The following is a 27337-nucleotide window of genomic DNA, read 5'->3' as shown; positions in this document are numbered from 1 at the left end:
AGGTAGTGTTAGTGTATCAGGTCGGGTTAGTAAGTGTATCAGGTCGGGTTAGTTAGTGTATCAGGTAGTGTTAGTGTATCAGGTAGTGTTAGTGTATCAGGCGGGGTTAGTGTATCAGGTTTTGTTAGTGTATCAGGTAGGGTTAGTGTATCAGGTAAGGTCAGTGTATCGGGTAGTGTTAGTGTATCAGGTAGTGTTAGTGTATCAGGTAGTGTTAGTGTATCAGGTAGGGTTAGTGTATCAGGTAGTGTTAGTGTATCAGGTAGGGTTAGTGTATCAGGCAGGGTTAGTGTATCAGGTGTGGTTAGTGTATCAGGTAGTGTTAGTGTATCAGGTAGGGTTAGTGTATCAGGTAGGGTTAGTGTATCAGGTAGGGTTAGTGTAGCAGGTAGGGTTAGTGTATCAGGTAGGGTTAGTGTATCAGGCGGGGTTAGTGTATCAGGTTTTGTTAGTGTATCAGATAGGGTTAGTGTATCAGACAGTGTTAGTGTATCAGGCAGTGTTAGTGTATCAGGTAGTGTTAGTGTATCAGGCAGTATTAGTGTATCAGGTAGGGTTAGTGTATCAGGTAGTGTTAGTGTATCAGGTAGTGTTAGTGTATTAGGTAGTGTTAGTGTATCAGGCAGTATTAGTGTATCAGGTAGCGTTAGTGTATCAGGTAGTGTTAGTGTATCAGGTAGGGTTAGTGTATCAGGTAGGGTTAGTGTATCAGGTAGGGTTAGTGTATCAGGTAGTGTTAGTGTATCGGGTAGTGTTAGTGTATCGGGTAGTGTTAGTGTATCAGGTAGAGTTAGTGTATCAGGCAGTATTAGTGTATCAGGTAGCGTTAGTGTATCAGGTAGTGTTAGTGTATCAGGTAGTGTTAGTGTATCAGGTAGGGCTAGTGTATCTGGTAGGGTTAGTGTATCAGGTAGAGCTAGTGTATCGGGTAAGGTTAATGTATTGGGTAGGGTTAGTGTATCGGTAGGGTTAGTGTATCGGGTATGGTTAGTGTATAAGTAGTGTTAGTTAGTGCATCAGGTAGGATTAATGTATCAGGTAGGGTTAGTTAGTGTATCAGGTAGTGTTAGTTAGTGCATCAGGTAGGGTTAGTGTATCAGGTAGTGTTACTTAGTGTATCAGGTAGTGTTAGTTAGTGCATCAGGTTGGGTTAGTGAATCAGGTAGTGTTAGTGTATCAGGTAGGGTTAGTGTATCAGGTAGGGTTAGTGTATCAGGTAGGGTTAGTTAGTGTATCAGGTAGTGTTAGTGTATCAGGTAGGGTTAGTGTATCAGGTTTTGTTAGTGTTTAAGGTAGGGTTAGTGTATCAGGTAGTGTTAGTGTATCAGGTCGGGTTAGTAAGTGTATCAGGTCGGGTTAGTAAGTGTATCAGGTCGGGTTAGTTAGTGTATTAGGTAGTATTAGTGTATCAGGTAGTGTTAGTGTATCAGGTAGTGTTAGTGTATCAGGTAGGGTTAGTGTATCAGGTAGGGTTAGTGTATCAGGTAGTGTTAGTGTATCAGGTAGGGTTAGTGTATCAGGTAGGGTTAGTGTATCAGGTAGTGTTAGTGTATCAGGTAGGGTTAGTGTATCAGGTTTTGCTAGTGTTTAAGGTAGGATTAGTGTATCAGGTAGTGTTAGTGTATCAGGTCGGGTTAGTGTATTAGGTAGTGTTAGTGTATCAGGTAGAGTTAGTGTATCAGGTAGGGTTAGTGTATCAGGCAGTATTAGTGTATCAGGTAGCGTTAGTGTATCAGGTAGTGTTAGTGTATCAGGTAGTGTTAGTGTATCAGGTAGGGCTAGTGTATCTGGTAGGGTTAGTGTATCAGGTAGTGTTAGTGTATTAGGTAGTGTTAGTGTATCAGGCAGTATTAGTGTATCAGGTAGGGTTAGTGTATCAGGTAGTGTTAGTGTATCAGGTAGGGCTAGTGTATCTGGTAGGGTTAGTGTATCAGGTAGGGCTAGTGTATCAGGTAGGGCTAGTGTATCGGGTAGGGTTAGTGTATCGGGTAGGTTTACTGTATCGGGTAAGGTTAGTGTATCGGGTAGGGTTAGTGTATCAGGTAGGGTTAGTGTATCAGGTCGGGTTAGTTAGTGTATCAGGTAGGGTTAGTGTATCAGGTAGGGTTAGTGTATCAGGTCGGGTTAGTTAGTGTATCAGGTAGGGTTAGTGTATCAGGTAGTGTTAGTGTATCAGGTAGTGTTAGTGTATCAGGTAGGGTTAGTGTATCAGGTAGTGTTACTTAGTGTATCAGGTAGTGTTAGTGTATCAGTTAGGGTTAGTGTATCAGTTAGGGTTAGTGTATCAGGTAGGGTTAGTGTATCAGGTAGGGTTAGTGTATCAGGTAGCGTTAGTGTATCAGGTAGCGTTAGTGTATCAGGTAGCGTTAGTGTATCAGGTAGGGTTAGTGTATCAGGTAGGGTTAGTGTATCAGGTAGGGTTAGTGTATCAGGTAGTGTTAGTGTATCAGGTAGGGTTAGTGTTTTAGGTAGGGTTAGTGTATCGGGTAGTGTTGATGTATCGGGTAGGGTTAGTGTATCAGGTAGGGCTAGTGTATTAGGTAGGGCTAGTGTATCAAGTAGTGTTAGTGTATCAGGTAGTGTTAGTGTATCGGGTAGGGATAGTGTATCGGGTAGGGTTAGTGTATCGGGTAGTGTTAGTGTATCAGGTAGGGTTCGTGTATCAGGTAGGGTTAGTGTATCAGGTAGGGCTAGTATATTAGGTAGGGCTAGTGTATCAGGTAGTGTTAGTGTATCAGAAAGTGTTGGTGTATCAGGTAAGGTTAGTGTATCGGGTAGTGTTAATGTATCAGGTAGTGTTAGTGTATCAGGTAGGGTTAGTGTATCAGGCAGGGTTAGTGTATCAGGTTTTGTTAGTGTATCAGGTAGGGTTAGTGTATCAGGTAGGGTTAGTGTATCAGGCAGTGTTAGTGTATCACGTAGTTTTTATTGTATCAGGTAGGGTTAGTGAATCAGGTAGTGTTAGTGTATCAGGTAGTGTTAGTGTATCAGGTAGGGTTAGTGTATAAGGCAGTATTAGTGTATCAGGTAGCGTTAGTTACTGTATTAGGTAGTGTTAGTGTATCAGGCAGTATTAGTGTATCAGGTAGCGTTAGTGTATTAGGTAGTGTTAGTGTATCAGGTAGGGTTAGTGTATCAGGTAGGGATAGTGTATCAGGTAGGGTTAGTGTATCGGGTAGTGTTAGTGTATCGGGTAGTGTTAGTGTATCAGGTAGAGTTAGTGTATCAGGTAGTGTTAGTGTATCAGGTAGAGTTAGTGTATCAGGCAGTATTAGTGTATCAGGTAGCGTTAGTGTATCAGGTAGTGTTAGTGTATCAGGTAGTGTTAGTGTATCAGGTAGGGCTAGTGTATCTGGTAGGGTTAGTGTATCAGGTAGAGCTAGTGTATCGGGTAAGGTTAATGTATTGGGTAGGGTTAGTGTATCGGTAGGGTTAGTGTATCGGGTAGGGTTAGTGTATAAGTAGTGTTAGTTAGTGCATCAGGTAGGGTTAGTGTATCAGGTAGTGTTAGTGTATCAGGTAGTGTTAGTGTATCAGGTAGGGTTAGTTAGTGTATCAGGTAGTGTTAGTGTATCAGGTATGGTTAGTGTATAAGTAGTGTTAGTTAGTGCATCAGGTAGGGTTAGTGTATCAGGTAGTGTTAGTGTATCAGGTAGGGTTAGTTAGTGTATCAGGTAGTGTTAGTGTATCAGGTAGGGTTAGTGTATCAGGTAGTGTTACTTAGTGTATCAGGTAGTGTTAGTTAGTGCATCAGTTAGGGTTATTGAATCAGGTAGTGTTAGTGTATCAGGTAGGGTTAGTGTATCAGGTAGGGTTAGTTAGTGTATCAGGTAGTGTTAGTGTATCAGGTAGGGTTAGTGTATCAGGTTTTGTTAGTGTTTAAGGTAGGGTTAGTGTATCAGGTAGTGTTAGTGTATCAGGTGTGGTTAGTGTATCAGGTAGTGTTAGTGTATCAGGTAGGGTTAGTGTATCAGGTAGGGTTAGTGTATCAGGTCGGGTTAGTAAGTGTATCAGGTCGGGTTAGTTAGTGTATCAGGTAGTGTTAGTGTTTCAGGTAGTGTTAGTGTTTCAGGTAGTGTTAGTGTATCAGGTAGGGTTAGTGTATCAGGTAGTGTTAGTGTATCAGGTAGGGTTAGTTAGTGTATCAGGTAGTGTTAGTGTATCAGGTAGGGTTAGTGTATCAGGTAGGGTTAGTGAATCAGGTAGTGTTAGTGTATCAGGTAGTGTTAGTTTATCAGGTAGTGTTAGTGTATCAGGTAGGGTTAGTGTATCAGGTTTTGTTAGTGTTTAAGGTAGGATTAGTGTATCAGGTAGTGTTAGTGTATCAGGTCGGGTTAGTGTATCAGGTAGTGTTAGTGTATCAGGTAGAGTTAGTGTATCAGGTAGGGTTAGTGTATCAGGCAGTATTAGTGTATCAGGTAGCGTTAGTGTATCAGGTAGTGTTAGTGTATCAGGTAGTGTTAGTGTATCAGGTAGTGTTAGTGTATCAGGTAGGGCTAGTGTATCTGGTAGGGTTAGTGTATCAGGTAGTGTTAGTGTATCAGGTAGGGCTAGTGTATCTGGTAGGGTTAGTGTATCAGGTAGGGCTAGTGTATCGGGTAGGGTTAGTGTATCGGGTAGGTTTAGTGTATCGGGTAAGGTTAGTGTATCGGGTAGGGTTAGTGTATCGGGTAGTGTTAGTGTATCAGGTAGGGTTAGTGTATCAGGTAGGGATAGTGTATCAGGTAGGGTTAGTGTATCGGGTAGTGTTAGTGTATCGGGTAGTGTTAGTGTATCAGGTAGAGTTAGTGTATCAGGTAGAGTTAGTGTATCAGGTAGAGTTAGTGTATCAGGCAGTATTAGTGTATCAGGTAGCGTTAGTGTATCAGGTAGTGTTAGTGTATCAGGTAGTGTTAGTGTTTCAGGTAGGGCTAGTGTATCTGGTAGGGTTAGTGTATCAGGTAGAGCTAGTGTATCGGGTAAGGTTAATGTATTGGGTAGGGTTAGTGTATCGGTAGGGTTAGTGTATCGGGTAGGGTTAGTGTATAAGTAGTGTTAGTTAGTGCATCAGGTAGGGTTAGTGTATCAGGTAGTGTTAGTGTATCAGGTAGGGTTAGTTAGTGTATCAGGTAGTGTTAGTGTATCAGGTATGGTTAGTGTATAAGTAGTGTTAGTTAGTGCATCAGGTAGGGTTAGTGTATCAGGTAGTGTTAGTGTATCAGGTAGGGTTAGTTAGTGTATCAGGTAGTGTTAGTGTATCAGGTAGGGTTAGTGTATCAGGTAGTGTTACTTAGTGTATCAGGTAGTGTTAGTTAGTGCATCAGTTAAGGTTAGTGAATCAGGTAGTGTTAGTGTATCAGGTAGGGTTAGTGTATCAGGTAGGGTTAGTTAGTGTATCAGGTAGTGTTAGTGTATCAGGTAGGGTTAGTGTATCAGGTTTTGTTAGTGTTTAAGGTAGGGTTAGTGTATCAGGTAGTGTTAGTGTATCAGGTGTGGTTAGTGTATCAGGTAGTGTTAGTGTATCAGGTAGGGTTAGTGTATCAGGTAGGGTTAGTGTATCAGGTCGGGTTAGTAAGTGTATCAGGTCGGGTTAGTTAGTGTATCAGGTAGTGTTAGTGTTTCAGGTAGTGTTAGTGTTTCAGGTAGTGTTAGTGTATCAGGTAGGGTTAGTGTATCAGGTAGTGTTAGTGTATCAGGTAGGGTTAGTTAGTGTATCAGGTAGTGTTAGTGTATCAGGTAGGGTTAGTGTATCAGGTAGGTTTAGTGAATCAGGTAGTGTTAGTGTATCAGGTAGAGTTAGTGTATCAGGTAGTGTTAGTGTATCAGGTAGGGTTAGTGTATCAGGTTTTGTTAGTGTTTAAGGTAGGATTAGTGTATCAGGTAGTGTTAGTGTATCAGGTCGGGTTAGTGTATTAGGTAGTGTTAGTGTATCAGGTAGAGTTAGTGTATCAGGTAGGGTTAGTGTATCAGGCAGTATTAGTGTATCAGGTAGCGTTAGTGTATCAGGTAGTGTTAGTGTATCAGGTAGTGTTAGTGTATCAGGTAGGGCTAGTGTATCTGGTAGGGTTAGTGTATCAGGTAGTGTTAGTGTATCAGGTAGGGCTAGTGTATCTGGTAGGGTTAGTGTATCAGGTAGGGCTAGTGTATCGGGTAGGGTTAGTGTATCGGGTAGGTTTAGTGTATCGGGTAAGGTTAGTGTATCGGGTAGGGTTAGTGTATCAGGTAGGGTTAGTGTATCAGGTCGGGTTAGTTAGTGTATCAGGTAGGGTTAGTGTATCAGGTCGGGTTAGTTAGTGTATCAGGTAGGGTTAGTGTATCAGGTAGTGTTAGTGTATCAGGTAGTGTTAGTGTATCAGGTAGTGTTAGTGTATCAGGCGGGGTTTGTGTATCAGGTTTTGTTAGTGTATCAGGTAGGGTTAGTGTATCAGGTAAGGTTAGTGTATCGGGTAGTGTTAGTGTATCAGGTAGTGTTAGTGTATCAGGTAGGGTTAGTGTACCAGGTAGTGTTAGTGTATCAGGCGGGGTTAGTGTATCAGGTTTTGTTAGTGTATCAGGTAGGGTTAGTGTATCAGGTAGGGTTAGTGTATCAGGCAGTGTTAGTGTATCACATAGTTTTTATTGTATCAGGTAGGGTTAGTGTATCAGGTAGTGTTAGTGTATCAGGTAGGGTTAGTGTATCAGGTAGGGTTAGTGTATCAGGTAGTGTTAGTGTATCAGGCAGTGTTAGTGTATCAGGCAGTGTTAGTGTATCAGGTAGGGTTAGTGTATCAGGTAGGGTTAGTGTATCAGGTAGGGTTAGTGTATCAGGTAGGGTTAGTGTATCAGGTAGTGTTACTTAGTGTATCAGGTCAGGTTAGTTAGTGTATCAGGTAGGGTTAGTGTATCAGGTAGTGTTAGTGTATCAGGTAGTGTTAGTGTATCAGGCGGGGTTTGTGTATCAGGTTTTGTTAGTGTATCAGGTAGGGTTAGTGTATCAGGTAAGGTTAGTGTATCGGGTAGTGTTAGTGTATCAGGTAGTGTTAGTGTATCAGGTAGGGTTAGTGTACCAGGTAGTGTTAGTGTATCAGGCGGGGTTAGTGTATCAGGTTTTGTTAGTGTATCAGGTAGGGTTAGTGTATCAGGTAGGGTTAGTGTATCAGGCAGTGTTAGTGTATCACATAGTTTTTATTGTATCAGGTAGGGTTAGTGTATCAGGTAGTGTTAGTGTATCAGGTAGGGTTAGTGTATCAGGTAGGGTTAGTGTATCAGGTAGGGTTAGTGTATCAGGCAGTGTTAGTGCATCAGTTAGGGTTAGTGAATCAGGTAGTGTTAGTGTATCAGGTAGGGTTAGTGTATCAGGTAGGGTTAGTGTATCAGGTAGGGTTAGTTAGTGTATCAGGTAGTGTTAGTGTATCAGGTAGGGTTAGTGTATCAGGTTTTGTTAGTGTTTAAGGTAGGGTTAGTGTATCAGGTAGTGTTAGTGTATCAGGTCGGGTTAGTAAGTGTATCAGGTCGGGTTAGTAAGTGTATCAGGTCGGGTTAGTTAGTGTATCAGGTAGTGTTAGTGTATCAGGTAGGGTTAGTGTATCAGGTAGGGTTAGTGTATCAGGTAGGGTTAGTGTATCAGGTAGTGTTAGTGTATCAGGTAGGGTTAGTTAGTGTATCAGGTAGTGTTAGTGTATCAGGTAGGGTTAGTGTATCAGGTAGGGTTAGTGTATCAGGTAGGGTTAGTGTATCAGGTAGTGTTAGTGTATCAGGTAGTGTTAGTGTATCAGGTAGGGTTAGTGTATCAGGTTTTGTTAGTGTTTAAGGTAGGATTAGTGTATCAGGTAGGGTTAGTGTATCAGGTCGGGCTAGTGTATTAGGTAGTGTTAGTGTATCAGGTAGAGTTAGTGTATCAGGTAGGGTTAGTGTATCAGGCAGTATTAGTGTATCAGGTAGCGTTAGTGTATCAGGTAGTGTTAGTGTATCAGGTAGTGTTAGTGTATCAGGTAGGGTTAGTGTATCAGGTTTTGTTAGTGTTTAAGGTAGGGTTAGTGTATCAGGTAGGGTTAGTGTATCAGGTCGGGTTAGTGTATTAGGTAGTGTTAGTGTATCAGGTAGAGTTAGTGTATCAGGTAGGGTTAGTGTATCAGGCAGTATTAGTGTATCAGGTAGCGTTAGTGTATCAGGTAGTGTTAGTGTATCAGGTAGTGTTAGTGTATCAGGTAGGGCTAGTGTATCTGGTAGGGTTAGTGTATCAGGTAGTGTTAGTGTATCAGGTAGGGCTAGTGTATCTGGTAGGGTTAGTGTATCAGGTAGGGCTAGTGTATCGGGTAGGGTTAGTGTATCGGGTAGGTTTAGTGTATCGGGTAAGGTTAGTGTATCGGGTAGGGTTAGTGTATCGGGTAGGGTTAGTGTATCAGGTAGGGTTAGTGTATCAGGTCAGGTTAGTTAGTGTATCAGGTAGGGTTAGTGTATCAGGTAGGGTTAGTGTATCAGGTCGGGTTAGTTAATGTATCAGGTAGTGTTAGTGTATCAGGTAGTGTTAGTGTATCAGGTAGTGTTAGTGTATCAGGCGGGGTTTGTGTATCAGGTTTTATTAGTGTATCAGGTAGGGTTAGTGTATCGGGTAGTGTTAGTGTATCAGGTAAGGTTAGTGTATCGGGTAGTGTTAGTGTATCAGGTAGTGTTAGTGTATCAGGTAGGGTTAGTGTACCAGGTAGTGTTAGTGTATCAGGCGGGGTTAGTGTATCAGGTTTTGTTAGTGTTTCAGGTAGGGTTAGTGTATCAGGTAGGGTTAGTGTATCAGGCAGTGTTAGTGTATCACATAGTTTTTATTGTATCAGGTAGGGTTAGTGTATCAGGTAGTGTTAGTGTATCAGGTAGGGTTAGTGTATCAGGTAGGGTTAGTGTATCAGGTAGGGTTAGTGTATCAGGTAGTGTTAGTGTATCAGGCAGTGTTAGTGTATCAGGTAGGGTTAGTGTATCAGGTAGGGTTAGTGTATCAGGTAGGGTTAGTGTATCAGGTAGTGTTAGTGTATCAGGTAGGGTTAGTGTATCAGGTAGGGTTAGTGTATCAGGTAGGGTTAGTGTATCAGGTAGTGTTAGTGTATCAGGCAGTGTTAGTGTATCAGGTAGGGTTAGTGTATCAGGTAGGGTTAGTGTATCAGGTAGGGTTAGTGTATCAGGTAGTGTTAGTGTATCAGGTAGTGTTAGTGTATCAGGCAGTATTAGTGTATAAGGTAGTGTTAGTGTATCAGGTAGGGTTAGTGTATCAGGTAGCATTATTGTATCAGGTAGTGTTAGTCTATCAGGTAGTGTTAGTGTATCAGGTAGGGTTAGTGTATCAGGTAGGGTTAGTGTATCAGGTAGGGTTAGTGTATCGGGTAGTGTTAGTGTATCAGGTAGTGTTAGTGTATCAGGTAGCGTTAGTGTATCAGGTAGTGTTAGTCTATCAGGTAGTGTTAGTCTATCAGGTAGGGTTAGTGTATCAGGCAGTATTAGTGTATCAGGTAGCGTTAGTTACTGTATTAGGTAGTATTAGTGTATCAGGTAGAGTTAGTGTATCAGGTAGGGTTAGTGTATCAGGCAGTATTAGTGTATCAGGTAGCGTTAGTGTATCAGGTAGTGTTAGTCTATCAGGTAGTGTTAGTGTATCAGGTAGGGTTAGTGTATCAGGTAGGGTTAGTGTATCGGGTAGTGTTAGTGTATCAGGTAGTGTTAGTGTATCAGGTAGAGTTAGTGTATCAGGTAGTGTTAGTGTATCAGGTAGAGTTAGTGTATCAGGTAGGGTTAGTGTATCAGGTTTTGTTAGTGTTTTAGGTAGGATTAGTGTATCAGGTAGTGTTAGTGTATCAGGTCGGGTTAGTGTATTAGGTAGTGTTAGTGTATCAGGTAGGGTTAGTGTATCAGGCAGTATTAGTGTATCAGGTAGCGTTAGTGTATCAGGTAGTGTTAGTGTATCAGGTAGTGTTAGTGTATCAGGTAGGGCTAGTGTATCTGGTAGGGTTAGTGTATCAGGTAGTGTTAGTGTATCAGGTATGGTTAGTGTATAAGTAGTGTTAGTTAGTGCATCAGTTAGGGTTAGTGAATCAGGTAGTGTTGGTGTATCAGGTAGGGTTAGTGTATCAGGTAGGGTTAGTTAGTGTATCAGGTAGTGTTAGTGTATCAGGTAGGGTTAGTGTATCAGGTAGTGTTACTTAGTGTATCAGGTAGGGTTAGTGTATCAGGTTTTGTTAGTGTTTAAGGTAGGGTTAGTGTATCAGGCAGTGTTAGTGTATCAGGTAGTGTTAGTGTATCAGGTAGGGCTAGTGTATCTGGTAGGGTTAGTGTATCAGGTAGTGTTAGTGTATCAGGTAGGGCTAGTGTATCTGGTAGGGTTAGTGTATCAGGTAGGGCTAGTTTATCGGGTAGGGTTAGTGTATCAGGTAGGGTTAGTGCATCAGGTAGGGTTAGTGTATCAGGTAGTGTTAGTGTATCAGATAGGGTTAGTGTATCAGGCAGGGTTAGTGTTTAAGGTAAGGTTAGTGTATCAGGTAGTGTTAGTGTATCAGGTAGGGTTAGTGTATCAGGTAGGGTTAGTGCATCAGGTAGGGTTAGTGTATCAGGTAGGGTTAGTGTATCAGGTAGGGTTAGTGTATCAGGTAGGGTTAGTGCATCAGGTAGGGTTAGTGTATCAGGTCGGGTTAGTGTATCAGGTCGGGTTAGTTAGTGTATCAGGTAGGGTTAGTGTATCAGGTGGTGTTAGTGTATCAGGTTTTGTTAGTGTATCAGGTTTTGTTAGTGTATCAGGCGGGGTTAGTGTATCAGGTTTTGTTAGTGTATCAGGTTTTGTTAGTGTATCAGGTTTTGTTAGTGTATCAGGTAAGGTTAGTGTATCAGGTAGGGTTAGTGTATCAGGTAGGGTTAGTGTATCAGGTAGGGTTAGTGTATAAGGCAGTGTTAGTGTTTCAGGCATGGTTAATGTATCAGGTAGTGTTAGTGTATCAGGTAGAGTTAGTGTATCAGGTAGGGTTAGTGTATCAGGTAGAGTTAGTGTATCAGGTAGGGTTAGTGTATCAGGTAGGGTTAGTGTATCAGGTAAGGTTAGTGTATCAGGTAGGGTTAGTGTACAAGGCAGTGTTAGTGTATCAGGCATGGTTAATGTATCAGGTAGTGTTAGTGTATCAGGTAGAGTTGGTGTATCAGGTAGGGTTAGTGTATCAGGTAGGGTTAGTGTATCAGGTAGAGTTAGTGTATCAGGTAGGGTTAGTGTATCAGGTAGAGTTGGTGTATCAGGTAGGGTTAGTGTATCAGGTAGGGTTAGTGTATCAGGTAGGGTTAGTGTATCAGGTAGAGTTAGTGTATCAGGTAGCGTTAGTGTATCAGGCATGGTTAATGTATCAGGTAGTGTTAGTGTATCAGGTAGAGTTAGTGTATCAGTATTGTTAGTGTATCAGGTAGGGTTAGTGTATCAGGTAGAGTTAGTGTATCAGGTAGCGTTAGTGTATCAGGCATGGTTAATGTATCAGGTAGTGTTAGTGTATCAGGTAGAGTTAGTGTATCAGTATTGTTAGTGTATCAGTATTGTTAGTGTATCAGGTAGGGTTAGTGTAATGCAAAACAGAAGTTATTATTAAAAATATGCCATCATGGTGCTGTTAGAGTATGCTTATATCTATAAAGTAAGTCCAAGAGTGAAGATGTGATTTAGATATCAATATTGTTTCATCCAAACAATGTAAGGATGAATGAATATATTGATTATTAAAGGGACACTGACCACAATTTTTAAATTCATTGATTCAAATAGAACATTCAATTTTAATCTAATTTTACATTTACTCCTATTATAAATTTGTCTGTTTTTGTTTTTTTTTTTTAAAGGCAGCGAAGCAATTTTTTTGTTCATTAAATATTGGTAGTGGAAGGTATCCGCCAATCAGCAAGAACAACCCAAGTTGGTCACCAAAAATGGTCCTGCAGCTAAACTTACATCCTTGCTTTTCAAATAAAGATACCAAGAGAATAACGAAAATATGATTATAGGAGTAAATTATAAAGTTGATTAATATTGCATGCTCTATCTGAATGACAACAGAAATAATTTGTGGTCAGTGTCCCTTTAATATTTAAATATCTTGATTTGACAATGTCGCTGTTAATGAATTGTCGAGTCCATATGTTGATGTAATGAATGGGATGGAGCATGCAATTACAATCAAATATGTAATTTAAGGATATCATCAAGATTCTTTAATTATCCTCTCTTAAAGGGACATGAAGCTCAAAATGTGTAATTGTATTAATTTTGAAATAAAATCCAGCCTGTGATTTTAAAAATATTTCGAATAGACTTATTTTTGACTATTTTGCTTCATTGTGTTATAATCTTTTTTTAAAGGAGCAACTATGTACTACTGTTATCTGAACACATGAGTTGAACCTATGAAATTAGGCAATTTTCCGCCTCAAAAAACAGCCAGTTACTCCCAGTAATGCATTGCTTAACCTGAGCCGACCTAGATATGATTTTAGAATAAGGATAACAATAGACTGAAGCAATTTAGCTAATGAAATAAAAAAAATTTTTTTGTGGAAATCACGTGTCTAAATCCAAAAATTGAAAAGTTTGTTTTCATGTCCCTTTAATGATAAGAACCCAAAAACGTATGTAATGTATATTTTTTAAATTGAAACATATGCAAAAATGTGTGATTGTTGTCAAAGTGTATACAAAAAATGTCAAGCACTACACAGGGGCAGAATATAAATTGGCCATGAAACTAATCTTACAGTAAAATGAAGATATCAAGAATAGAAGGGATATCTTCATATAGTCCTAATTTTAGATTTGTATTACAATGTAATCCAAAATTTGATTCGTGATTCTTAATTTAAACTAACAAGAAAAGAGAATTAGAGTATCCATATAAATATAGATCAATGTGAATATATTATGTAATGTTATGTCCATGTTTCTAAGACAAATGGAAATTAAAATGACACATACCATACTGTGACAAACCCTGGCTTGAGGTTCCAGCACCAACATCCAGATCTGTAAAATATTCAATGAGGATTGGATATCATTAATACAAATCAGGCCATGGAGACAAACAATTTTTAAAGAAATTTACATTGACAAACTAATAATGTATTTTTATTCACATGAGTTCATTGTTTACTCAATTAATGTCTTAAAAAATATATCCTGTACTCTTATTTTCAAAGTTTTATGTTGTTGACTGTAGCTTAAATTCATTTGTTGTCTTCTTGTATTCTCATCAATTGATGGAGATAGTTCATTGTTTATTTTGATCTTGCTAGTATAGTTTTTAGAATGTAGAAGATTGTAAATAAGGATACTGTATTCTTCCCATATATACTAATTAACATATACATTTGACCAACATGTGTAAAGCGATGTCAGTTACAGAAAACACATGTTCACATGTGTGCGCAATTATATTTTTTATGATCATTGCGCAATGATTCCAAGCGGAATTACACATCCGTGATTTCACCAACATGTGTAAAGCAATGCCAGCTACAGCAAACACATGTTCACGTGTGTGCGCAATTCTATTTTTCGTGATCATTGCGCAATGATTCCAAGTGGAATTGCGCATCCGTGATTTGACCAACATGTGTAAAGCGATGCCAGTTACAGCAAACACATGTTCACGTGTGTGCGCAATTCTATTTTTCGTGATCATTGCGCAATGATTCTAAGCAGAATTGTGCATCCGTGAATCAGAATTGATTTGGATATAGTAGTGTGATGAGTATCATTTCATAAAGACTTAAAATATATTTGCAATTGGGTGTATTACGAGATTGAAATCGTATATTTCTAACTGGGTTATGATTCGATAGTCAATGTATGAAATGGCGGATGATAGGGATTTCACGGATGCGCAATTCCCTTTTCGCTCTGTGACGCATATTCTGGAGAGCGCCAGAAACATCACTCCTATTTTATGTGTGACGAATCTAAATTCAGTTATCTAAACATCATATGTAGCGTATGTTGTGAGATCTATATAGGTTGAATATCTGACTATATACACATTTCTTAAAAGTCTACTCAAATATTAATATATTATATGAAGTTGGATAGTTACCTGGTTCAGATTCTCCTTCCGCTCCTCCCAGGCCACCGGATGGAGAAGCAGCTGCACTGGCCCCCGGGTCAGGACTTTGTGATCCAGCAGCTGGGAGGGAAGAAGAGGAGGCCGAGGATGGAGAGGATCGAAATCTTTTGGGGATCTGGAGATTGAGGAGCTTGCATAAAGTCACCTCATAAGGGAGTAGGTAGAGTTTCCGTTTGGGCTTAGTTTTCTTGCCATCTCTCTTACGTGCTTGTACCCACTCCCTTATGAGGTCCACTTTTTTGTGCAGTCGCAACCTCATATCTCCGAACCTCTGCATGATCTAATCCTGGCTCCTCTGGATGCCACACACCAATTTAACATCATTGGTGATAGACGCCCAGAGGGCCTTCTTAACATTCACATCTGTCGACCTCCTCTTGTTCCCAAACAGCTGCGGATAAAAGTCCTGGACGGCGTTGACCAGTGCAGCACTCTCCAACCTGGTTAACCTGGGAGGTGTCATGCCTGCTCGGTTGGCTACTAAATATATTATAATAATATTAATATATAACACTGCCTGCAGGCATTAGAGAACTGACAAAGATGGCAACGTGTAATGGACTTTTATATGGTGAAGTAAACATGAGATGCACCATGGGACATATTATCTGTACATCTGATTGGATAAAATTTCGAAATATTGTTATCATGTCTGTGAGACCATCCTGACTCAAGTTGTGTTTGTGTGATGAACTCTGATTGGCCGTTCCTTAATGTTTCATATCTTAGTAACTTCCATACACATACCTCCTGGGGGTGCTGTTACTACATTTTTAATGTAGACTTATTTGTAACTCATGGGGCTGTTATGCGGATATGTGTGACGCAGATTTAATATACGTGATCCATTAAATATTAATGTTTCAATTATCAAAAATATCTCCTACTGTCATATTATTAAATGTTGTAGATATTTCAATGTTTAATATTGTTCTGTTTCTTTAATACAAATACGTTTTAGTAATACAAATTTTACATTGTATGTATTTATTGTTCATTAAATCAATTTTGTGACTTATTGTGAAGTATTGACATTGCTCTATTAAATGTATTTATAATGCACATTGATTGTGTGCTATTGCGTGACATTAGACTAGAATGTTTAAAGATGCGAATCTCGTGTTGCAAGATACGTTTCCCACGCGACATTTCTGAAATGTGTAATTTCTGGTTCTAATGTCCGTAACTTGGAGAATCTGTTTATAAATGTTAAAATACATGTTTGGTTCTTATTAGTAAATAAACCTCGAGCTTGTATTTGTCTGAACTGCTCATATATGTTATTGTGCAATGCCGTCTTTATTTTTTAAAGAGACATTACAACAAAATATTTTCAAAAAATTATCCGGAGAGAGAATAAATGTTTAGACTTTAAAATGTAACTCAATTTATCATTTTATTTAGATATCCTTAACAGAAGAAATTGCAATACACATGGTTGAGCCAATCACACAAGGCATCTCTGTGCATCCACCAATCTTCATCTACTGAGCATATCTAGATATGGTTGGAAAGCAAATAACCACAAAATAATGATTTAAAATAGATGATAGAATTAAATGTTAATGTTTAAAATTATATTTTATTTCATATTCCCGAAAGAAACGCTTTTTAATTTTCCGTCCCTTTCATGAGCTAATATGCAATCTTGCTCTAAATAAATCTGTGTAAATATTGTAAATATGTACTGTTGGTCAGCCACAATTAAAGGGACATAAACCCAAATCTTTTCTTTCATGATTCAAGGAAAGGGATTTGGGAGTAGTAATAGATAACAAGCTAAAGATGGATGCACAATGCAGGGCAGCAGCTTCAAAGGCTAATAAGATACTAGCATGTATTAAAAGAGGCATTGACTCAAGGGAGGAAAGCATAATTCTGTCACTATTTAAAGCCCTGGTAAGACCTCATCTTGAGTATGGAGTGCAGTTCTGGGGACCGATCGCAAAAAAAGATATTGCAGAACTAGAAAAAGTTCAGAGAAGGGCCACAAAGCTAATAAGGGGATTAAAGAATTTAACCTATGAGGAGAGGCTAGCCAAACTGGGTCTGTTTTCTTTAGAAAAAAGGCGCTTGATTGGTGACATGATTACTTTATATAAATATATTCAAGGCCCATATACAGAGATGGCAGAAGCGCTGTTTATTCCAAGAAAATTGTTTGTGACCAGAGGTCATGATTTAAGGTTGGAGGAAAGGAGATTTAATCTCCTGCAACGGAAACGTTTTTTCACTGTAAGAGCAATAACATTTTGGAACTCATTACCAAAGAAGGTAGTGAATGCCAATACCCTAGATACATTTCAAAATTATTTGGATACATTTCTGTCTATAAACAAAATTCATGGATATGATTGCTAGTATTAAATGGGTCACCTTTTAGTGGGATTATTTAAGCTTAACTGGATCTTTTTGTATATATTTTAGATTTGTATAGGTTGAACTCGATGGACTTCGGTCTTTTTTTAACCTCATCTACTATGTTACTATGTTAAGTAGAGAATACAATTTTAAACAACATTCCAATGTACTTCTATTATCTAATTCGCATCATTCTTTAGATATCCTTTATTGAAGAAATAGCAATGCACATGGGGGAGCCAATCACACAACGCATCTATGTGCAGCAATCAATCAGCAACTACTGAGCCTATCTAGATATGCTTTTCAACTTAGTACGTCAAGAGAATTAAGATAATGAGATAATAGAAGTAAATTAGAAAGTTGTTTAAAATGGCATACTCTTTTTAAATCACAAAATAAAATATTTGGGTGTCATGTCCCTTTAAGTAGATATTTCCAAATAATGCTTTGATGATCATAAACCTATGCACCTCCCTTTCTCAAACTTAGTATAACATGTGACTAAAGCATATTTATATTACCTTCTCGATTGTTTGCCCCACTGTGAATGAAATATCTTCTAATGGCTGTATTTAGCCATCTTTACCTTAAAGGGACATTAAGCTATATGTTCTTTACTGATTTCGATGGATAATAGAATATTAAAACAACGTCATATTTAGTTTAATTCTCTCATTAGCTTTTTTTAATTTATATTCTTGGCTGAAAAGCATAGCTAGATAGGCTCTTTTGATGCTGATTGTTGGTTGCACATAGATGCCTTATGTCATTATCTAAGCCATGTGCATTGATATTTATTTAACAAAGGATATTTAAAGACTGAATATAATTAGATAATAATAGTACATTTAAATGTTGTTTCAATTAAATTTGTATTGTCTATAATTCACTAAATGATATATTTTTGGAATGTCCCTTTAAGGACAAAACCATTAGGAATATGTGGAGTTAACATTGTAGAAAGAAACTAGATATAGATATGTGATATCTATCCAAGAGGTAAGATGAATAATTGATTGAAATTATATTACGAGCTATCTATAGTTAAATGACCCTTCAAATGACTCCACTAGAACAGAAAAGTAATCAATATGGCATACAATAACTAGCTTGGTCTAAATATGAAATTAACTTACTTTACATTTACAAACAATTTAAAACATATAAAAAAAAATGTAACCTATATTTATTATAATAATGTTTTTGGATACCTAAGGAAGATACAAGATATTAAAAAAAATCTAACATTCAACTACACTGTCACTTTAATGTAAGTTAACCACTTTCCTTTCTTAAAAGTGAAAAGAACAAAGTTGTTCTGTCTAATTTAGACTACATATCCTCGTCATAAACATTTTCGAATTTTAACATCTATAAATTACACAATAAAAGCATCGATGGATTTAACTCCAAATTAATTTATAAAAGATACTTGACTTTAACATTATCTGAATAAGCTGTTTTTAGATTTTTAATTCAATACATGAGGCAAAATTTTATATCAGGCATGTGCTTGTCAAATAGACAACTAACAGTCATGGGAGTAAATATTTTTTTACTTGTCAGATTAGATGTATATATTTATTATCTGTTTTTTAAAAATATGTTTTTTTAAATAAAAAATAAAGATATAGTATGAAAAAATATTTATTGACAAGAAAATAAATTAAAGATAAAATAAAAAAAAGGGTAATTCATCACAGATGAAACTCTAAAAAAGAAAGAAAAATATTATAAACATTAGTTATTTCATGAACGCATGTCTTAAAATATTCAGTAAATCAAATAAATGTTAAATCATCTTGTGTCTATGCTCTAACATGTATTTTTTTGGTCTGGAGATTTACAATAAAAAAAGGTTCATACATTAAATCTATACCTATCCATAATTTTAAATACCATTATATTGTCTAATCAATGTTATAATTAAATATCTGCATTTTAAATTAGACAAAATAATGCATATCACATTTTAAAAAAACATTTATATTGTATGCTGAACATAAATGTAATATTTCATGTCCCTTCAAATAATATACCTCTGTATCAACTATAAAATGTATTCCTTTGTCTGATTGGTCAGAATGTGAATCCTCTGTAGCACAAAGTAGGGGTAATGTATGTAAAAAAAAAATATATTCTAATATAGGACATGGAACTATTCCTAATTCTTAACATTCTTCCTCCTGTGATTCTTAACTAGCATGTATTCTGCAAACCAACCTGTATGCATGGTCTTTGAAATTCAATTATCTTGAAAATAACAGTTTATCTTCATTAGGTGTCTTATTCATCATTTTCAAATTAGAGGATTGTGAAATACCATCTAAAAAAACAAAAAATAATCTAAGTGTCTCCAATAGGATGCATCCACAGCCTTAGTCCATCAAATTGTTGCCACTTACCATGTGAACGTGTCTTTGTATGGTTTTCAAGGTCAGCACATTTGAAAGACAATGCCAGACATGATCACATTGGTATTCATCACTTTCAATCTTGGATTCTTCACTTTCAATCTTGGATTATTCACTTTCAATCTTGGATTATTCACTTTCAGTCTGGGATACTTCACTTTCAGTCTTGAATTCTTCACTTTCATTCTTGAATTCTTCACTTTCATTCTTGAATTCTTCACTTTCAGTCTTTAGATGAAGTCATCTCCCTAATGGCAGAAAAAGTGAGAATCAAACAATTAATACAAGTGTTTGAATTAGTTCTGCACCCCTCTCCCACCTCCATTTCTGAAACGATTTCTGTCACTAGCTTACTAAGCATGTGTAGCATCTTGTGTTATGTTCTATCAATCAAGTGTGAAGATGAGTCATATATTGAGCAGACATAACCTCTAATGTGTGACTTTGAATCTGACTTTGAAGCATAGTCTTGCTAGAGGATCCCTTTCTGAGTATCCAAAATTCTAGTAATGTGTAAACTAAATACTAGTTTGTAAAATGTATGCCATATGATGTCTGTGCCAAATTCCTGCCAGCCACAGTCCATACATTTATACTTACCAGCTGATGTTGTCTTTAAAAACCAGGTGGCAAAGTCGTTACAGGACCCAATGACAAGAGCATCACCTATAATAATAAATTAAAACATTTTAATCATTTGATGAACAATCCTAACATGTTTGCACAATTCTCTACTTGTCATTTCCCTAGAATTCACATATATTGGCAATACTCCTATCTAAATTCTATTATTTATCGTCCGAAGTGGCAGTTGATGATGTTTGCTCTGACATTAAGTTCCTCATCCCGGAATGGCCCCTCTAGAATAGGGTTGTCTTCCTCATCTCTGAGGAAGTGTTGGGGCACCTGGACGGCCTGCAGCATCCCAGCCCACTCTGCAATATTATGCAGGACGCTGCAGGCTATAACTATCTTTGCCACCTTACTAGGGCTCCTCCCGACCTGTCCCGGCATCTTAGTCTCATTTTGAGGAGCCCAAACATCCTCTCCACTACAGCCCTAGTCCGCTTGTGCACCCTATTTTAGCCAAGGCCGGCTTATGTAACCAGAATCACCTATAAATAATGAACATAAAGTGACAAATATAAATAATTTATTTATAATTATGATATTAAAATACTTTTCATTTGTGGAATAATCAAACAAAGCAGCCCCTAAGGGAACCGTAAGTGGGGTGCGCTGACAAGTTGATATGTTGATAATAACAAGTGTGAGTGAGTATTGTCTATGGACAAACCGTATCAGTCCAAAATGAAGAAAACGGTGCTGTGTCTTTTGATACAGTCAAAATGTGCTGGCGGCAAAGCTCCTCTGGACTTCAGGTGAAAGGTGTCTGTAAATTAGAAATAACAAAGAGGGCGCCACATAGCGTGATATTGTAGATTAAATAGCCAAAATGGAAGAATAATGTAAAGGCTTACCAGAGGTAATGGCACCGTATTGTAACCGGTGCTGACATGCAGGCTAACACTTTCAGTGGCTAGCACACTGGGTGGTATCCGGCAAGCTGTGCACAGGTGCTATTCAGCGTTTCTTTGATTGGCGTCTGTGCGGCTGAAACTTGAGACACTGCGGTAGAGCAGATACTTTGCTACCTTATCCAGTAAGGCTCAAAGGGAGAACCAAAGTAAAAACAAATGGACAACTTCCGTATGTTAAAAATCAATGAATTTTAATCCATAAAAAACTGCTACGCGTTTCTAGACCATATTATCATCTTCCAAAAATCCATAAGGACAAAAATAACCCCCCCGGACGTCCCATCATAGCAGGAATTGGTAATTTGACCTATAACTTATCTTTCTATATTGACAAATTTCTACAGAAATTTGTTACCACACTTCCATCCTATATCAGAGACAGCACACACCTTTTACAATTATTACACAACCTCACTCTTACCAATGACAAGAATTTATGGATCACATGTGATGTCAGTTCATTGTACTCAAATATCACACACAACTTAGGATTGATGGCAGCTTCATATTTTTTAGAACAGGACCCTTTCTTACCCGAGGACCAAAGAATATATATTTTAGAATGCATTAAATATATTTTACAACATAATTATTTTTTGTATTTAGATCGTTATTATTTACAGACTAGGGGAACGGCCATGGGTACCAGGTTCGCCCCGAGTTTCGCGAATCTCTTCATGGGATATTTTGAGGAGATTTATATACATCAAGCGAACCTCAGGGGGAGCCTGGTATTCTATGGCCGTTACATAGATGATCTCATTCTGATATGGAATGGTAGTTCAGAAGCAGCAGAATCATTTATAACACACCTCAACAACAATAATATGGGGATTACATTCACAGCTAATATTCAAGCAGAATCAATAGAATACCTAGATCTGATACTCAGTTGGGGTCCAAATTCGACCATCATATCGAAAACATTCTTTAAGGATGTAGATAGCAACAGCTATTTAGAATATCACAGCAATCACCATAGAAGTTGGATTAATAACGTACCGTACAGTCAGTTCAGACGCATTAGGAGAAATTGTTCAGATTATAACATCTTTCTGGAACAAAGCCAGATCATTTACAACAGATTTATAGAAAGAAATTACCCGGTTCATATCTTAGATAATGCATTAACAAGAACAAAAAAACTAAACAGAAACGAGATTTTATCCAATAACAGTAAAAGCAAAGAAGCAACCAACAGTGCAATAAATCAAGATAAGACCATGTTCATTACACAATATAACAGCCACTTTCAAAAAATAAATCAGATAATATACAAACATTGGCACGTCATTCAAAGAGATCCTGTTCTAAAAAACATCGTACAAGATAGACCAAAGATAGTTTACAGGAGAGCACCCACTTTGAGAAGTAAACTAGCACCAAGCAAAATAGTCAAACATACCCAACAACGACTTAAAAATAACATACAAACCAAAAACGGGATATTTGGTCTGCAAGGAACATACAAATGCGGGAAAACCAGTTGCAACTCTGGTCAGTATATCAAACATGGTAGCAAATCTTTTAGATCCCACACCACAGGTGATACATATCCCATTCAGGGATTTTATAACTGCAACTCGTCTTATGTGGTATACTTATTGGAGTGCATATGCGGCCTACAATATGTAGGCCGCACCTGCAGAAAAGTCAAAACTAGGTGGGGTGAACATTTGCGTAATTGCAAAAACTGCAAGAAAACGAAAATCAAACATAGTGTGCCAAACCATTGTCTGAATAAACACCAAGGCAATCCATACATTTACAAATACACACCTATAGATTTCATTCCCAGGTCTGCAGATTACAACAGAACGAACAAACTCAGACAACGAGAAACTTTCTGGATCTTTAAGTTAAAAACACTTTTTCCTGATGGTCTAAACGCGAATTTGGACCTGGCAGCATTCAATTAACTATCAAACCTTTGACCCATGATACATATATTCTAACAATTATGCAGAGTGTGTCTATCATTAGGGCACTCCAAGTAAATTTACATCAGTTGATTATATTAGTTTTTTACATACATACACAATGGAATGTGCTCACATTCAATACATTCCTGCTCACATTAAATACATGCTTTCATCACCTTCAAACATATTCTATAGATCGATGTAACAGTTCCAATACAAGTTTTATCTTCTCAAACAATATGTAGAAACACAGTTACATTAGGCGTATCAGATTAATATAATCCTGCTTATAACATTAATATCATGTAAACAATAAACTGATAAAAGTGACTACACCAGACTTTAAACATACTAGGTCAACTTTTATACACTCTATATCTCAGAATACATCATATCGATTCTAATATCCTTAGATGACTTTTGAGCCAAATTTATACTATATTGGATGGCTTCCACAAATTCTCACAATAGGAAATTCGAGAGGATGACCTTGTTTCATGCACAACATTTTGCATGAAACAAGATCATCAAATTATTGATACCAATATTCCAACAATTGTATCTTTAATTTCCACTTTTTAAATAATAAATAATAATAAAGAATAAGTACACATATTTAATAGACTTTCATTCACCCTTTCATTCACAATACTCAGACACTACGAGATACAAATGATTCAGGCAAAGAAAAGTTTGTTTGAATTATTTATCGTAGAAGTATAATATCAGATACATATACAGAAATACTAGCTATTGACACTAATATTCACTTGCTACTATTAAATATGCACGCTTAAAAACCTCTGTGTATTGTGATTCACAGCCGTAGGTTTATAGAAGTTCAGACATTATGAGACGAAAATCTGTCAAACAAAGAAAAGTTTTCGCTTGAATTATGTTTCACAGAAGTGTAATACCAGACACGCATATCGAAACGCTAGAGATTTACATTAATATTTACATGCCTTTTTGAAACATGCATGCATAATAACCTCTGTGCATTGACATCCACAGCTGTAGGCCTTGCTATATCCAAGTACATATTACACTATACCAATTCGTCAGTCCCTCATATCAACCCGAGTAATAGTTAGGATAGGTTTTTATACACTGGTTGCTATTTGTTGCAAGCATTCTGTATATTGCAACAAATTGCAATTATATCCTATTTTTACAGCTTATCTTGTGAAATCTGAGCACAATTTTGACGTATGTATTACAATTTCATAGGACACAAATTGTATCATTTTACTTTCTTAATAACACTGCTGGTTCATGCACAACACATAACATTTTTTTCACTACATGTTTTCATGCATATTCTTTTACAGTTCAAACTGGAATAACTCTAACACACCCCATAGTCTATTTAAATACAAGACCTGTGAACTATTTCATTTTCTTTTTTCTTTTATCACACGGCATCACACAAAGTACGAATATAACCATACATGATTCATACAGCATTTAGATCTGCAAATTAAACATTTTATTTTATATATTTTTATGCAGGTATTCTTTTAGAACATTGAAATTTAATGCAGTAGATAAAGTTATGTGACTCAAGGGGTTTTATTTGGATATTGGTTGTGAATTTTAAGTACACAGACATTTGAGTCTAATCAACATGAATGAGATTCAGAATATTCACTCATATCCCATTGGTCCTTTTTTGTAAACCATGACAACTTCCGTTTTTAATTGTATATTAGGTAAATACTTTCAAAAATGTGTATCCATTGTTTGTATGCCTGAGGAAAAGACCGGTTTATGGTCTAGAAACGCGTAGCAGTTTTTTATGGATTAAAATTCATTGATTTTTAACATACGGAAGTTGTCCATTTGTTTTTACTTTGGTTCTCCCTTTGAGCCTTACTGGATAAGGTAGCAAAGTATCTGCTCTACCGCAGTGTCTCAAGTTTCAGCCGCACAGACGCCAATCAAAGAAACGCTGAATAGCACCTGTGCACAGCTTGCCGGATACCACCCAGTGTGCTAGCCACTGAAAGTGTTAGCCTGCATGTCAGCACCGGTTACAATACGGTGCCATTACCTCTGGTAAGCCTTTACATTATTCTTCCATTTTGGCTATTTAATCTACAATATCACGCTATGTGGCGCCCTCTTTGTTATTTCTACTTTTCATTTGTGTACACGAAAATCCCCTAAAATAAACATTTTCCTTAAAAAAGAATTATATGTTTAAATCGCATTCTCTATCTGGCCATTTAAGCTAAGACATGCTACATATGCGTATTTTGCATAAACCATACATTTGCTAGAATAAAAACAAAATGGTTAAATTGCATTCTCTATCTGGCCATTTAAGCTAAGACATGCTACATATCTGTTTGGAGCTAAAACTAGACATTTGCGGAAATAGACAATGACATGGTTAAATTCCATTCTCTATCTGCCCATTTAAGCTAAGACATGCTACATATGCGTATTTTGCATAAAGCAGACATTTGCTAGAATAAAAACAAAATGGTTAAATTGCATTTTCTATCTGGCCATTTAAGCTAAGACATGCTACATATCGGTTTGGAGCTAAAACTAGTCATTTGTTGAAAGACAATTAAAGGGATAGTCAACACCAGAATTTTTGTTGTTTTAAAAGATAGATAACCCCTTAATTACCAATTCCCCAGTTTTGCATAACCAACACAGTTATAGTGTATTCCCGGTGAACATAGCTTGTTCGCGTTCGCCGCTGCGGGTGAACATATGCGACGTTCGATCCGCCCCCTATTCATCATCATTGAGGAAACTTTGACCCTGTATCTCACAGCCTTCAGACACATTTGAGCCAATCAGCAGCAGACCCTCCCAGCTCCTTGGCAGCAGCCATTTTAGATTCATTACGATCTTGCTTTCTTAGTGAGAGGAGGTTTAGTGCTGCTGCTGCTGACATTATAGGGAAATAGATAGCTAGGCTAGTGTATTTAGTGTCCACTACAGTCCTGAAGGACTCATCTAATCTCTGCTGTAAGGACAGCACCCCAAAAAGCCCTTTTTAGGGCTAGAACTTCAGTCGTTTTTTTTTATTATTTATTTGTAATTTTATTTGCATTTGCCTGGCTTTCAGCCTGTGTGTGAGGCTCACAGCATATACTGTGATTAGTGCCACCACTGATATCTGCTTAACATTAGTGTAAATTTAAACAAAAAAAACTTTTAAATCATTTTGCTAGTGTAATCTAATTTCATTTTCTATCAGGCCTGTGTGTCAGGCTTACACAGCATATACTGTGGTTAATTGCTGTGCCAGCCACCACTCATATCTGCTTAACATTATTGTAAATTTAAAAAAAAAAACTTTTAAATCATTTTGCTAGTGTAATCTAATTTCATTTTCTATCAGGCCTGTGTCTCAGGCTCACACAGCATATACTGTGGTTAATTGCTCTGTGCCATCCACCACTCATATCTGCTTAACATTAGTGTAAATTTAAACAACAAAACTTTTAAATCATTTTGCTAGTGTAATCTAATTTCATTTTCTATCAGGCCTGTGTGTCAGGCTTACACAGCATATACTGTGGTTAATTGCTGTGCCAGCCACCACTCATATCTGCTTAACATTATTGTAAATTAAAAAAAACAAACTTTTAAATCATTTTGCTAGTGTAATCTAATTTCATTTTCTATCAGGCCTGTGTCTCAGGCTCACACAGCATATACTGTGGTTAATTGCTCTGTGCCAGCCACCACTCATATCTGCTTAACATTAGTGTAAATTTAAACAAAAAAACTTTTAAATCATTTTGCTAGTGTAATCTAATTTCATTTTCTATCAGGCCTGTGTGTCAGGCTCACACAGCATAGACTGTGGTTAATTGCTCTGTGCCACCACTGATATCTGCTTAACAATCATTAGTGTAATTTTTTTTTAAAAAAAAACTTTAAAATCATTTTGCTAGTGTAATCTAATTTCATTTTCTATCAGGCCTCTGTGTCAGTCTTACACAGCATATACTGTGGTTAATTGCTGTGCCAGCCACCACTCATATCTGCTTAACATTATTGTAAATTAAAAAAAAACAACTTTTAAATAATTTTGCTAGTGTAATCTAATTTCATTTTCCATCAGGCCTGTGTGTCAGGCCCACATCATATAGTGTGATTAATAGCTCTTTTTTCCACCACTTATATCTGGTGTAACATTAGTGTAAATTTTTTTTAACATTTTTTTTTACATCAGTCCTCTTCTAGTGTTATTTAATTTTAGTTGCCAGGAAAGCCTGGCTGCCATTAGTGCCAGCCTGTGTGTCAGGCTGCCAGCATATACTGTGCCTACTTCCATCCTCAGTGCCAGTCCACCACTCCTATCTAGTGTAACATTAGTTTAAATTTTGTAAAAAAAACTTTTACATCAGTCTTCAAGTGTTATTTAATTTTAGTTGCCAGGCCAGCCTGCCACTAGTGCCAGCCTGTGTGTCAGGCTGCCAGCACATACTGTGCCTACTTCTATCCTGAGTGCCATCACTCCTATCTGTTGTAACATTAGTGTAACTTTTTTAAAAAAAAAACTTTTACATCAGTCTGCTATTGTTATTTAATTGCAGTTGCCTGTCTGCCAGCGTGTGTGCCAGGCCCACTTTCCAACTAGTGCCACGAATCATATTTGTTATAACAGTAGTATAAATATTTAAAATAAAAACTTTTTTGACTGTGAATCATCAGTCTGCTAGTGTAATTGAATTGCAGTTTCCTGCCTGCCAACGTGTGTGCCAGGCCCACTTGCCAACTAGTGCCATCAATCATATTTGTTATAACAGTAGTATAAATATTTAAAATAAAAACTTTTTTGACTGTGAATCATCAGTCATCTAGTGTAATTTAATTGCAGTTGCCTTCCTCCCAGCATGTGTGCCAGGCCCACTTGCCAACTAGTGCTACCAATCATATTTGTTATAACAGTAGTGTAAATATTTTCAAATATTTTTTGACTGTGAAAGATCAGTCTGCTAGTGTAATCTAATTGAAGTTGCCTGCCTGCCAGCGTGTGTGCCAGGCCC

The 27337-nt window shown here is 37.4% G+C and overlaps 1 protein-coding gene across 1 annotated transcript in view; it reads right to left on the bottom strand.

Annotated features, from left to right (window-relative positions):
• The window catches only part of LOC128661226 (uncharacterized), a 42407-nt gene extending 23341 nt beyond the window's left edge, over positions 1-19066 (bottom strand). Inside the window, exons 1-3 of the mRNA XM_053715502.1 lie at positions 18845-19066; positions 18663-18765; positions 12932-12979 (exon numbers count right to left, since the gene is read on the bottom strand). Of these exons, the coding sequence (XP_053571477.1) occupies positions 12932-12973 (42 nt within the window). The 5' untranslated portion in view covers positions 12974-12979; positions 18663-18765; positions 18845-19066. The remainder of the gene's footprint in view (positions 1-12931; positions 12980-18662; positions 18766-18844) is intronic.
• Between the last annotated feature and the right edge of the window lie 8271 nt (positions 19067-27337).

This window comes from Bombina bombina, chromosome 5 (assembly GCF_027579735.1).
Source record: "Bombina bombina isolate aBomBom1 chromosome 5, aBomBom1.pri, whole genome shotgun sequence".
Lineage (NCBI taxonomy): Eukaryota > Metazoa > Chordata > Amphibia > Anura > Bombinatoridae > Bombina > Bombina bombina.
This window is presented reverse-complemented; position numbering and strand designations above follow the sequence as displayed.